The sequence below is a fragment of the Danio rerio genome, chromosome 12 (genome assembly GCF_049306965.1).
Source record: "Danio rerio strain Tuebingen ecotype United States chromosome 12, GRCz12tu, whole genome shotgun sequence".
Taxonomy (NCBI): Eukaryota; Metazoa; Chordata; class Actinopteri; order Cypriniformes; family Danionidae; genus Danio; species Danio rerio.
In genome coordinates, this window is record NC_133187.1 from 36,950,214 (window position 1) to 36,965,594 (window position 15,381).

At 35.6% G+C, this 15,381-nt stretch overlaps 3 protein-coding genes across 9 annotated transcripts in view; 2 read left to right on the plus strand and 1 right to left on the minus strand.

Moving 5' to 3' along the window:
- Positions 1 to 15,381, plus strand: part of syt15 (synaptotagmin XV) — a 79,057-nt gene that overhangs the window by 10,551 nt on the left and 53,125 nt on the right. The window lies entirely within an intron of this gene.
- Positions 6,780 to 11,462, plus strand: timm23a (translocase of inner mitochondrial membrane 23 homolog a (yeast)). The gene is given in 7 exon segments (NM_001105598.1): positions 6,780 to 7,130; positions 7,248 to 7,306; positions 8,232 to 8,325; positions 8,398 to 8,482; positions 10,588 to 10,646; positions 10,750 to 10,860; positions 10,955 to 11,462. Coding segments are annotated over 7 exon segments (627 nt in total). The 5' UTR covers positions 6,780 to 7,024; the 3' UTR covers positions 11,068 to 11,462.
- zgc:112285 lies at positions 11,686 to 14,378 on the minus strand. Its single transcript, NM_001025514.1, is given in 6 exon segments — positions 11,686 to 12,779; positions 12,868 to 13,031; positions 13,316 to 13,596; positions 13,713 to 13,807; positions 13,890 to 13,999; positions 14,242 to 14,378. Coding segments are annotated over 6 exon segments (951 nt in total). The 5' UTR covers positions 14,363 to 14,378; the 3' UTR covers positions 11,686 to 12,599.

The window sequence follows — 15,381 nt, forward strand, 5'->3', positions numbered from 1 at the left end:
TATATATTTATATTATATATATATATATATATTTATATATATATATATATATATATATACACACACACACACACACACATATTTATATATTTTAATAATATTTATATATATATATATATATATATATATATATATATAAAATATATATATATATATATATATATATATATATATATATATATATATATATATATAAATATATATATATATATATATATATATATATATATATATATATATATTTATTTATTTATTTTTTTTTTAATATATAAATATTTTTTATCTGATTGGCTGATAGCTATGCGATATTCTGCAAATAACAGCACTCGTCGAGCCTTTTCACCCTTGTGTATTACTTAGTCCACATACAGCATCAAGCAGAGGACACTACAGTTTACAAATATTGCTGCTGTTTGACAACATAATGTACTTTTGAGGCTTTTTAGTCGAGTATGTAGTTGTTTAGATTGCACCTATGCAGTTTATTTATAAGGATAGTGCCTATTTTAAATATTTATGATTTTGGAGCATCTTATTCAGGTGCATTTCGTGCCGTTCAGCCTTATAATCTTAAAATGTCAGCAAAATCACCTGTTTTGTCATCACTTTAGACATTGTGCTAAAGTATCACTCAAATACTAGCTCTAAAGTGACGTTTGTGAATGAGCAATGACTTCTGCTGTTTTGACGTCAGCTGCAGATGTGAATGAATGGTAGAAAGTAGTTCCTCATACAAAAATGTTTTTGAGACTCCATGTTTGATTTTCTTTTTTATAATTACGATCATAACATCTTAATGTTTTATAAAAGCAATATCACACTTATAGCAATGCGATATGGCTGTATATCATCACTGGTTGGGGGAACTAAGGCACTCGGCCTGCAGACTCGTGCCAACGCACGCCTCCCACCATTGCCGATATACAGCCATATCGCACTGCTATACATGTGATATTGCTCATATAAATACGCACACACACACACACACACACACAAATAATATATAGATATTTAAAGAAGTCTCTTACTCTCATCAATTATTCGATTGCTCAAGGCATTTATTTGTAAATAACGAAAAACCTCATTATTATTATTAAATACATTATTTAACAATACTTAAAAAACCTCTGAAATAATTATGATCTGTTTATTAATATGTAATAAGAAAAATATTTAACACATTTTTTAGCAGCCGCTACATAAAAAGCAGTTAAAATTAATTCCCATTTTAGAACTAAAAACTTGCTGAAATATTTAATAGTAATAATTAATATTCAAATTCATTATAATAATATCTCACTATTATAGTTTTTACTATTTTATCAAGTAAATGCAGCCCTGGTGAGCATAAAAAGACTTTTAAAAACAGTTGAACAAAAAGTTTTAAGTAGTATACATTATTTTCATTTTGAACCAACTTAGGGTGTCTGTGGGGTCTTAAAAGTATTAAAAGTTGATAAAGCAATATAGAGAAATTGAAGGGCCTTAAAACATTGAAAAGTCTTAAATGCTATTTTGCAAGATATTTAATATTATATCATTTTTGATTATGCAATGTATTGTTGTATGCTAAGGTTTGTCTGAATTAAATCTGTGAATATCAGGATGCTGTGCAGTTTGGGAAATCAATGAAATCCTGCTAAAATTGACACCATGCTGCTTTGTTTACTGCAGGAACTGAAGCAACACCATTATTTCTGCAGCTCTTAAGGTGCCAACCTGCTGAATTAGTTAGATTTTTATTCAGTATATGAATAATTTACAAACATTTTGATTAGTTTTTTTAATGTGTAGTAAATATAATGGAAGTTAAAATTTCTCACCATGTGTTTCCAGTTGAAAAATGGTTATAAGGTCTTAAATATATGGAAAGACTTAAAACAGGTATTGAATTTCACTCTCTGATTCCTGTATATACTCTGCAATTGTATAATTCCCAAACAGCAACAGTATATGTGACGTGCTTGTTTTCTCTTCACGAGAAAAGAAAAAAAAAGTGTGTAGCTTTAAAGTCTTCATCTGAAAGGTTTGAGAGGAGGCCTTTGAACCCCCACCCCCTCCTCTCTCCCCTCTCATCTCCTCAAAACTAGTTTAAGGAACAGAAGCTCAGTGCAGCTTTCATATCCCCATGGAAACACTCCCCCTTTGGGGTCCTTGTGGAGTTTTAGTGTGCACTCAGCGTTGTTGTTTGAGTTTGGCACACACAAAAAAAAGTCTTGATATAAGAGGCTGACAACAAAGCGTGATGATAAAACAGAAGCACGATAAAAAGATATTCTGTGAGATGCATTCATTATGACATCATACAGTCATTTCCCAATGCGGCCATGTTCCTCGGGGTGCCTGTCTCTATTCGGCTGCCTCTGCTTCTCTCCAGCTCTGTGGGCTGTCTATAGGAGGCCTTCCACTGACTGTGAATGGTCTTTTTGTTGGGGAACAGTGAGCCATTTCTGCTCCCACAGAAAGCCCTGGGTAATTTAGTGTGGATGCCAGGAAGTCTGAGCTCACAGAATGACAACAATGGCAAACGTTATTGCTCCACCTCAAGGGGTGGAAAAGAAAGAGACAGAAAAAAAAATTAGCCATGGTGACAGAATTCTGCTTCAGCATCCTCCCACATGGCGAATTCCTCTTCAATCTCGTGTGTGAGCGAGGAGGATCGCAACACAACCTTTATGGTGCTAAACAACCATTTGCTCTTTGAAGCATGCTTCACGGGACATGCTTTATTGTGGCACACGATTTGGTGTGAGGTAGACCCCCCCCCACCCACCCACACACCCACACACACACACACACACACACACACACACATACATTTACACAAACGAACAACAAGAAGTAAGCTGTCTAACTCTTTAAGAAAACAGTTGATGTAACTCCATTAGAAACCTTTTGAAATTTGTCCTTGTCTGCCATCTAGTGAGAACTTTGTTAATGGTTCTGAAATTACTTAATTCTCAAAACATCCCCATTTACATTTACATTTATTTATTTATTTAGCAGACGCTTTTATCCAAAGCGACTTACAAATGAGGACAAGGAAGCAACTTACACAACTATAAGAGCAACAATGAATAAGTGCTATAGGCAAGTTTCAGGTCTGTAAAGTCTAAGAAGGAAAGTATTAGTAATTTTCCTTTTTTTTTTTTGCAATTGCAGATTAGGAAGTGAAGTGAAGTGAGTTTACAGAACTCATAAAATATAAATAAGTAATATAAAAAGTATAAATAAGATCCCAGATTACCTACTACTTCCATCGAGATTGGGAAATTTGTATTGGGCACTTTGGGTGGTCTTGGCCATTTCATGTGAACTTTCACTTCTGATACATAACCCATAGACAGTATTGGGGGTATTAAGAATGTGAATAGGGTATATGCGGAGGTTTGCTAAAGGACTTTTAATTTGTCAGTAACCTGGGATAAATGCTTCTGGTGAACTGTTTGCCATTACAAAATCGGCAAGTTTAAGGTTTGTTTTCTTTAAAAATCAGCAATCTCCACTGGCTGAGTGATAACCGATATAGAGTGGGTCTCAGATTGTACAAGAAGCACTACATTCAGTTACATATTTCTCTGCAGTGTCTTTAAAATATGAACATTTATTTTACATCCAAATAATCAATAGAGCTTCTGCGCTAGCCTGCTAATCTTGATGGGTACATGCGAGTAAACAGCTTTTCATCCCGCTTTATGCTTGAGCAACCGAATGAATGCCAAAGTCTGTTTAACTGATTATATTTTATTTACATTACAACACTGATGCTGTAAAAGGAACTGTATAAAATGGAAGAAAGACACATTGACCATTCACTGGAAGTTTATCAGTATAGGAAGAAACACTAGCTGTGCATATTCCCAATTACAGGGCGTTTGGGGGGATTGACGCCCCGTAATTAACGCTCGATCACCCCCTGAAATAGGTCAAAACAAGTTGTATGGTGGGTCAGTTGTTTAATACTGATAAATATTTCACTTTGATCTGCATTTTAAATAATAATGTTAATAATAAAATAATAGATAACATTAATACTCATTTGACCACCCATATAACAGTTCAAACTATTGTTAATGTGTAATTATACCAATCATTCTATTAGAAAAAAAAAGTCTGAATGCGGCAGATCTAGAGCAACCGATCATCATGTTCACAAGACTTGTTCGTAAAATAGGGGTTTTTATCTATATTCACCTTGAAAATAAAATCAAATTATTCTCATAGTTTGTAGTTTCACCTACACTAACATCTGAAATAGCTGATTAGAGAAGTTAGTTTAGTTAATTCGCTTTTAAAAAATATATTGCTGAATTAAAATGAGTGTAGTCGCGTTGAATCCCACACACAATGGGAGAATGCAGGAAGGAAAACAGCAGAACATTACATCTCTGCTATAGACATATTTATTATTTTGAATACATGGAAGAAAAAGAAAAGGGGATTATCTGAATGGACTGTGATTTTACTGAATTTATAAGACAACAAAATAAAAGTAGCAAACGCATTGCTTTAAACATTCGTTAATCTTTATATAAGTGATGTATAGCTCTGGGGTCAGAAAGTTCTTAGATGATAATATTACCCAAAATTAGTTTTTTTTTTTAAAGGTAAATGAAGGTTATATAGTGTGTTGTTAATTGCAGAGCTTGTTTATTACAAAAATAAGAAAAAACTCTGTAAGTTCTGAAAGTGATTGTAAAAATATGTAACACATTTCTTACCTTAAAAAGTAACTAAGTAACGCAACTAATCACTTTTTTGGGGTGTAACGCAATATTGTAATGCATTACTTTTTAAAGTAACTTTTCCCAACACTGCCTACAGATATACTGATATGTCTTTTTATTTTAATGAAAATTCATGAGTGGCGACACAGTGGCGCAGTAGGTAATGCTGTCGCATCACAGCAAGAAGGTCGCTGGTTCAAGCCTCGGCTGGGTCAGTTGGGGTTTCTGTGTGGAGTTTGCTTGTTCTCCCTGCGTTCGTGTGGGATTTCCTCCGGGTGCTCCGGTTTCCGGTAAAGGTGAATCGAGTAGGCAAAATTGTCCGTAGTGTATGTGTGTGATTGAGTGTGTGTGGATGTTTCCCAGAGATGGGTTGTGGTTGGAAGGGCATCTGCTGCATAAAATCGTGCTGGATAAGTTGGCGGCCCTTTCCGCTATGGGGACCCCAGATTGATAAAGGGACTAAGCCGAAAAGAAAATGAATGAAAACTCATGAATGATCTGTTTAAGGTAAAGTCTAGATCAGATTCGCGGCCAGCCGGAAGTGCGATATGCACAATAATATTGCAGCATTTTTTTACTGACACTGTATAACAATAGTTTTACAGTACTGTGACGGTTGGGTTTAGGGTTGAGGTGGGGGTAGGTAATAAATAATAAAGTTTATTGGGTAATTTAATAGATAACATAAATAATACTTGTTACAACTACTGTTTTTACAATACTGTAACAGTTGGTTTAGGGTTGGGGTGGGTGTGGGGGTAGACGTTAATAAAATACAATAAAATAGAAATTTCATAAAATAATATAAATAATTCTCGTTAACTTCTGGCCCCATCCATATCCCATATAGCATCAACCTCTGTTTACCTATCTTTGTAGGGTCTCTATTTCCTGTTTTAAAGCTCGACAAAACGAGTTTAGTTGCAGAATGTTGTGTAATCAGCAGATCAGTATACTGTCTGGCTTTTTCTGAAAGCTATGATAGACTACCATTCAAATGTTTTGTTTACTTATCTGAATAAAAGGCTTTTTTTTAAGACACACAGAAGTGACAGAAAATGCATTGATAATGATGCAGAAGATTCTGTTTCAAAAAATGTCGTTTGTTAAACATCCTACATCAAAGAATCCTGAAGAAAAATACGTATTATGCCTATTATAACAGTTTCCAGTTTACATTTAATGGAGCTAAAAGGGTCATTGTTTGCAATAACGCACCATTAACATTTTTATATCAATTATAATGATGATGATGATAATAAGAGGAAGAAAAAAAAAGTAAAAAGTTTCAAATGCTTTTAATTTTTAATATTACTATCATTTTATTTTCATTTTGAATTATTTGCAGTCCGGTTGATGTTACCTCTGTCAATGAGCATAGAAGCACATTTTAACCTCTGCTTTTAAAACAAATATATTTTATTAATGCATGAACAACCTACAGAACAATGCTAGGAGTGTACATGTAGTAAAAAAGATATGAAGAGAATATTAAGACAAATATTAATACATATATTCAAAAAGTAAAACCAAGACATAAAATAATAACTAAAAGAACTAATTTTACAAATAATGCTGGGCCTTACTAATTCACAATAAGTTAAATGTGTTTTTACAGCTTAGTTTGTTTGTACTCTCCTCAATGGTGTTTATATAAATATATAGTTCCTTAATTTAGAAAAAAAAGGTTCTGACTGGTGAATTTATATTGATGGATATGAAACAGTGAGTATAATCAAAAGATTGATAATATAAGCTTCATTTTCCAACTTCTTATCAAGACAAAAATGCCTGTTTATGTTTGTAGATCTTTCCTCATCCCTTACGTCACAAAACACGGTTGGTCGCAAAAGGTTCTTTAACTAACTGGTGAATACCGTGTCTTTACAGGTCATATAAATAAAAACAACATAATTTGACAGCATAATTTACAATGACACATTATGTTTTATTTAATCTATATGTGATACGCGTTTATTTTACTGTTCTGTAATCACGCGAGTAACTTTACGGCAGTGTTACGTCAGTGGTGTCCTTTCGGTTTGCGGCAGGGTAGCATGTGGAGGTCAGAGATGTAGAAACGCTTCGTCAGAGAATAAAAACTTTAATTATTAAACATCAGCGTTTGATAACTCGACATAGTGTCATCTATGCGGATTTACATCAGACATTATTGAACACAAGGCTGTCGGTGAAGAGATTTTGTGTGGATAGTCTCCATTAGTTTGACGCGGGTCAGTAAGGAAGAATTGTAATCAGCGAAGCGGTATTAACTGTATAAGTGAATCTCCGAAAACATGGATAACAACACACCGCCACCGGGAGGATTTAAAGGAGGACTCGGGAGCATTTTTGGTGGAGGAACCCCTGAGTATTCAAACACTGAGCTTTCAGGAGTACCGTGTAAGTGTTCGGTGTTTAAAGTTTAACCTAATGTTAGCCAATATAACCTGAATATGTTTATGAAGTATTCTTTTCTGATACCGTGTAACTTGAATGGTTGTTACCCTTTATTCACAGTGACTGGAATGAGTCCTCTTTCCCCATACCTCAATGTTGACCCTCGTTACCTCATACAGGTGAGGTTCTGGAAGGCCACAGATTCATAAAAGTCTATTACAAGCGTTTGATCTAATTCATAAAACATCCTCTAGCCAATTAAAGCCTTAATTAGCTGAATTAAGGGGTTAACTGTCAATAAAATCAATACTATATCTAATGTTTTCTAGGGAAACAGTAAGTCAAATGTCACAAAAAAACAACAACATTGTTTTGTCCTACATAAACTAAGATCAATACATTGTATGTAATTATTACAAGTTCTGACATTTATGCAAAATGTTGTTTTCTAGATAGTTTTTTATTGTTATTATTAAAACCAGTTATTAAAGTTTGCCATATTAACAACATAGGAAGCATGTCACAAGTTGTCACTGAACAAATGTGCAAACATAAGACAAACTTACCTCAATATTTACAGACACCCGCTAAAATGGAATTAGGTATAATACAAATATGATATTATAATGTCAAATAATTGTTGCATATTTAAACTACAATCATTTTATGACACATTGAAATACTTTGTTTTTAGGACTAATGTGTAGTAAAAAACTACAGATTGGTTATTTCAAATCTTTATAATTTGCCATTGTTTCAAGACACTAGGTTTTACTTGTGTTAGTTATACATTGTCTTTAAAAGTTTAAAATATAATACAATTTAGTAATATCAAGTGTTGTTTTATGTATTTTGGTAAACAGAGTTCTGAATAAATGTTTTATGTATTTTTATAATACATGTACTTTTCTGTATGATGATAAAATTCCACTTCTGTTTCTTTTGAATATTTTAGTTTTATAAAGTCACCTTTTAAAGCTGTTTTGCAATGCTCAATTAATTTGGGACATGTATCTTTTACTATTGATTATATCAAATTGGAATTATAGTAAATTCAAAAACCTTCCATTTAAGAAAGCAATCCTTTTCTTCCTGCTGTCACAGGACACTGATGAGTTCATCTTGCCAACTGGGGCAAATAAAACTCGTGGTCGCTTTGAGCTGGCCTTCTTCACCATTGGTGGATGTTGTATAACAGGTAAGACCTTTTTTGTAGTCTTGATCAACCGTTTGTCTTTATTCATTTTAACTGGTGCTTGTTTCTTTAAAGGAGCTGCTTTTGGGACACTCAATGGTCTCCGTATGGGCCTGTCAGAAACTAGAGACATGCCATGGTCAAAACCCAGAAATGTACAGTAAGTGTGAATTCCAAAATATTTAGAAATTATTAGATTAGAATATTAGATGAACTAAAATGAAGATTACATTCGAAATGAAGATCAATTTAAGTCTTTTTTATGTATTTTTTTTATCAGGGGTTGATATAATGCTGATAAGAGGCAGCATTATTATTCAAATTTAATGTTCATGTATGCTGCCATGTACATAATGTGCGATGAACAGCTTTTTTTATTTATTTAGCAAGCACAACATGTGTGCATTTACACAGAAACTGAATTATGATAACACAAATTTTGTGAAACACGTGTTTACAAGTGCACGTTTTTGAAAACTTACCACTTTGTTAATTACAATTTGTTAATTTATTGTCTTAGTTAATTACAAAAAGATGTTTTTGTGAAAATAGTGACATCGCGTGTGCACGTGCGCGTGTGTGTGTGTTTGTGTGTGTGTGTGTGTATTTATATATACAGTTGAAGTCAAAATTATTAGCCCCCTTGATTTTTTTTTTCTTTTTTAAATATTTCTCAAATGATGTTAAACAGAGCAAGGAAATTTTCACGGTATGTTTGATAATATTTTGTCTTCTGGAGAAAGTCTTATTTGTTTTATTTCGGCTAGAATAAAAGCTTTTTAAAAAAAGTTTTTTAAATTTTTATGAACCTGTTAAAGGCCAAAATGATTAGTCCCTTTAAGCTTTTTTTAACTGTCTACAGAACAAACTATCATTATACAATAACTTGCCTAATTACCCTAACCTGCCTAGTTAACCTTATTAATCAGTTAAGCCTTTAAATTTCACTTTAAGCTGTATAGAAGTGTCTTGAAAAATATCTAGTAAAATATAATTTACTGTCATCATGGCAAAGATAAAATAAATCAGTTATTAGAAATGAGTTATTAAAACTATTATGTTTAGAAATTTGTTGAAAAAAATCTGCTCTGTTAAACAGATATTGGGTAAAAAAATAAGCAATAATTCTGACTTCAACTATGTATGTGTGTGTGTGTGTGTGTGTGTCTATATATATATATATATATATATATATATATATATATATATATATATATATATATATATATATAGAGAGAGAGAGAGAGAGAGAGAGAGAGAGAGAGCTTTCTTTTTTTTTATGCTTTTGGCAAACTGCATAAGCTACAACAAAAACTTAACCATTACCAAAACAAGCTTTGCTAGAGCTTTTGAGAGGTGGCTTGTTGCTGAAAACTTTACTTAAAGTAGCTTATCACCTGTAAACAAGGCGTTGAGCAACATCAATTTTTCGAAGTCAACTTTATGTTATTAAAGTTAAGTTGATGTCGACTAGTCCCTGGTGATGTCACCAATAATTCACAAGATGCAAATATTTAGCAAAACGCCACAATTAGCAATTTATTTGCAGAACAAATATATTCACGTTGTTTGATTCTCAACACTTTCATAATGATTGAACTTTAGCACAGGCTTGTTTTAGTGCTAAAAATTGCAGTCAACACCGTGATCAATGCCCATACTTTTTAGAAAAGTAATAATATTTTAGTGCGAGCCAAAAAAGCTGCTCAAAATCTTGCTGAAGTACGGCCTTTTTTTGTGAGTGTCTATGCTTTAAAGAGGACAACAGCCAATCGCATTTCTTTTCCAACGTTTCGTAAAACATGATTGGCTAGCATCTGCTATTGGACATTTGCATGGGACTGGCTGACACCTGTTTGGCGATCTAAAGTTCATTCAAAGTTCTTGGGAATCATTGACGCTATCATAAGAAAAATAACTTTTAAATGGCAATGTTCTGAGGGCAATTTCATTCAGTAAACCACTTTCGTGTGTAAAGCTGCCATTTAGTTCAGGTCAAAAACCATGTGATCTGTGCACTGCAACTAGTCGATGTTAGTCAAAAAGCGTCATGACAGAGCATTAAATTCAACCAGTTGACTTGCCTGTGCAACCACCTACTGTGAACACTGTACCCTGAAACACACATATATTTGTTTTTGTTTATGAATGTAGGAGTAATATTTATTCCTTGTACTATTAACTTTCCTATTAACTTTCACTAAAATTATTTGACTTAAAAACTTTATAATTTTACTCATATTGAATTTTTTAATGTTCTGCCAGGATTTTGAACATGGTCACACGACAAGGGGCATCGTGGGCCAACACACTAGGATCAGTAGGTGAGATGCTTTCAAAGAATCTTATAAAATAAATATCACAACCAGTCATATCATTTGTTAGAGAGATTTGTTTAATAAAATGTTGGTTTCTCTTTCTGAACAGCTCTTTTGTATAGCGTGTTTGGTGTGGCCATTGAGAAGGCCAGGGGTGCAGAGGACGACCTCAACACAGTGGCAGCTGGAACATTAACCGGGATGGTATTTAAATCCACAGGTGAGCAAGACACAATGACCTAAATGCTAATAATAGTGGCTATTAAAGATTTTATGTTGTTGAGAATTTTATTTTAATGGCAATCTCCATTCAGGTGGACTCAAAGGAGTTGCCAGAGGAGGTCTCATTGGTTTAGCCATGTCAGGGCTGTATGCTCTGTACAACAACTGGGATCACCTAAAGGGGAAATCTCCTTCACATTACTGAGAATGACTGAGAACTCAAACCATGGACTTATTTTGACTCTGAGCCAATTCTTGGTATTTATTGCCCCCCTTTGGAGATCCATTCATTTCTACAAGATACAAAAGGACCACCACATGTGCACAGATTCTTTAAAGTTAGGTTAAGTAAACTATTTAAATGGAAATACCAAACTGCCTCCAAATATGTGGACTATGTTGCAATGAATTAGCTGGTAACATCGTGTTCGTTCATGTATGTTTTTGTTGATGTTAAGTTGCATCTGGAGGAACTCTATGCTTTGATTACGAGATTTTATCTGTTCTCATTGTGGATTTATGCGTTTTTTCAGTGCTGATTAAACTGGGTTCTTCCTCTTTAGAATGGACTGTAATAAAATGCAAGTTCCCACTGTTAAATACTCTGTGTTTTTGTAGCATCAGGATAACTTACTGGTAGTTACACGATTCAGTACTACACTATTCCAGAATCATGCGACTTTAAATAATAATAATTAAATGACTTTTAATAACTAAATCAACCTTTAAATCAAGATCTTTGTAACAGATTAAGTTATTTTAATGTATAAAAAAATTAACTGACTGCATGGAAATGAATTATCAGAGGTCTTGTTTTACAAATGGTTTATTTGTAAGCAGGTCAGCCTCAATTTCAACAGTCAATATGCAGAGTACAGAAGAATATTGAAATATTCCATAATAAATGTCCCTCATTGTGACTTTGTAAAAATAGGCACTCATTGTCAATAATTAAAGCATTTTAGATTTCAAAAAAAATTTTTTTATGTAAATAAAAGTAATATTTCTCTTAGCAGTAGTGTACCCAAACCTCCCTAAAGATTAAATAATTATAATATAAGCAATATATGTTAATATATTAAATCGTACTTTATTTAAATGTAGGTGTTAGAATAACAATTAAAAAGATTAAATTTGAGGCATTTATGGAAATGATCTAGATACAGTGCTTGTACCACTTTATAGTGTATGGTATCAATTTCCATCTTGCATGGATGTTACCTGTGTTTGATGAAAAGCAGGAGACTGTCTCCCTCTTCAGGTGATATTTTCTATTGCTTCTGGATGCTGACTCTAAAAGCACCTTAGGAGCTGCACGCTGGACTGCCCACAAGAGGGCAAATGCACATGCCAGTCCTTACAGAAAAAAAAAAAACAAAGCCAACTGAACTGATGAGTGTAATGCAGAATAGCCAGCACTTGTTTAACAAAAAATGTTGCTTGGCTTGCCGAACACAAAGTGCAGATGATTGTGATATAGCTGAAAGCAGTTTATGTACTACAGCGAAGCCCAGAAGAATCTCACATAGCGGAGAAAAGTCCAACATATTGGTGCAAACTACCCTAACTTGGTGGCTGGGGATTGTGTTGCTGCTCACCAGCTCCCAGGGCATGGACCACAAATGAATTAGCAGGTCCATGGGCCTGACCCAGACAGGGACATGGCACTAAATCTGTTGCTTCAATGACTCTTCCTGTGCCTACAGTTGTAGGCAGGGAATTTTTGGAGGTGGGAATTTAGTGCAAGAAGAAATCCCTGATGCGTGTGGCCTCGATCCATGGGATGTAGGCTGCAGTGCGAGTGAAGACGCTGGGCTTGTTTTCCACCGTGCATCCAATGGGACCAAAGCTCACAATGCCATGAACCTCCCAGCGGTCACGCCCTACCTGGCATAGCAGAGGGCCACCTGAGTCACCCTGTTAGAGAAAGACCCAGAGACAAGGTGTTAGGGCAACTGAATATAGAGCATCTTCATGAATTTCATCATTGAACTTCTTTTCTCACCTGGCATGCAGCTGGGGTCCCTTCTGTATCTCTGAAGCCAGCACAAATCATGGAGTCCCTCACACGGTCACCCCAGAACTTCTTTTGCCGGCAGGTCTTATAGTCAATGATTGGAAGCCTAGCTTGGTTCAGTGCTTCAGCAAGTGACACATTTTCTTTTCCACCTAAAAGTTGACAAAAGAAGAGATGCTAAACCCAAGTTCTGGATAATTGGATCATCCCCCTTGGTAAACTCAATAAACATTCAAAATGTTAATTATTTTGCCTCCCGGGCTTAAAATAAACCAGGTTTATATGTAGATGGAATGGGTGTTACCACACAATTACTACACCTCATCTTTGATTCAACATCTAAACCAATAAGTGTTTTTTCTTGATCTTAAAGCATCCATCTTTTATATATGAGACGATGCAACTTAAGGTCAAAGGTTTAAGTTGTCGTTTGTACCTCGTGTGTCCCCCCAGCCCGTCACCCAGCAGTAGTGCCCTGGATTAAGGTTGATCTGCTTGCGCGGCAGGCAGGCATAGCGAATGAAGTTGCTTGGCTGGATGTCCGTGGCAGCTTTAACCAATGCAATATCGTAGTCCAGTTCACTGTGAGCTGGATAACGGAAGTGCTCATGCCTGTAGATCCTCTTCACTGGAAAGAATCGTTCTGCGGTCTCTGATCTTTTTAGCTGATGCTTACCCAAAACAATACGCCAGCTACTAGCATCCTCTGCCTTTCCCCTGGACACAAAGAGAGTGTCACACACTGGTTAGGACATTGAAGGGGGAAGACATCTAGGAACAATGCCCTACGTGACTTCAATCAACGTTCGTGATCAATTAAGGATTTGCCTTACTTCTGGAAGCAGTGAGCAGCAGTCAGAACCCAATTCTTATGGATCAGAGTCCCTCCACACACATGAACATAATGTTTGCTGCCTCTGGGACGAACCTACAGAAATAGAAACGAGCGTCAGAGACTTCCTCTTTTGGTAGACATTGAGTAATTCTGTGTCATTCCAAGTTCAATTTACCTGCAGTGAGACCTGCCACGGCCAGGAGTGAGGTCTTGCTTCGTTGCCTGACACAATACGCTCCACTGTGTTTGGTTTGAAATGAGCCAGGCCACAGTCCTTCGGCCAGTCTAAGGACAGAACAACACTTGAGTCAATGTCAGTTAAAGTGCCACAAAGACGACAAACACCAGGTAGACAGGATTTATGAGGAAGCAAATGAAAGGTGTTGTACCAGGAGAGGAAAGAAGGAAAGGAAATCCATATTTGGATCTTTGAGAAAGACATAGAAATAAGTATAAAGTCATTTTTTTTTCTTAAGTTGAAATGCACTTGAAAGATGTCAGTGGTCAGTTTTCATTTAATTTCTCACCGAGGTGGAGGATTTTGTGCTGTTGAAGGCGACTGGGGTTGAATGCATGGGTGGAGGCTCTGTCCAGTACCAGACCCAGAAGCAATAGCAACAGTGCGAAAAAAAGGCTCCGTACTGCCATGATCTACAGTAAACTGTGCGCTGTGCTGTGGCGATTACCCATTTATACTGTGCCTACTACAGGCACTATCCTTTGTGCACTCCACTCCCCTGTCTTTGGGACAAAGCACTTTGACAAAACCCCTCCCAATCCTGGATTGTTCTGGTGTGGTGGCCGAGGGGTTTTCAGAACAAGCTGGCCCCAGGGAATCATGGGAGTCCCATCAGCACTTTCATCCCTTGCCTCTGTGCAAAACAACTCGCCCAGAATAGATTGCCAGTAGCCTCCTTACAGTCACACCATGCTGTTTGGATGATGAAAGGGACAGACCTTCATGAGACCTTCATCTGTCTTCCATTCAAACCCTTGGAAGTTTGACCAGGGTAAAGCCCTGATAAATAATTAACAAGGTTATGACTGATCCTTGTGTCGTTTATATATTAATTTCATTAAAGATTAGTAGAACCTGTTCTTAGTAAGCACTCATTTATGCAAAGTGACTTACAGTCTGCTCATTACAGAAACAATCTTCTTGGAGCAACCTGCATTAAGGGCCTTGCTCAAGGGCATAAGGATGATTGTTCATAGCCAAAAACTTACTTTTTAAGAGGACCTTATGTCACTGCTTAATTTCCATAAGAGATGTTATAGTTCAGGGGTGTCCAAACTCGGTCCTGGAGTGCCGGTGTCCTACATGTTTTAGTTCCAGCTCCAATTAAACGCACCTGAGACAGCGAATCAAGCTCTTTCTAGATACACTAGGAACTTCCACACTGGTGTGTTAAAAGAAGTTGGAGCTAAACTATGCAGGACAAGTTTGGACACCCCTGTTATAGTATGTCTCATTGCTTTAGCTAAACTTCTCAAGGACATAAGGTTTGTACAGTATAGTCTTTTTGTTACCAGCAGAGGGCATAAGAACTAGAACAGCAAGATTAAACAGGGTGAAACCAACTGAGTTTTAAAAGTTGTTTGCTCTTGTGGAGCAGTTTTGAAGCCAGGAGATGCTGAGATAATTACTATGTGCGTGTGACTATTTT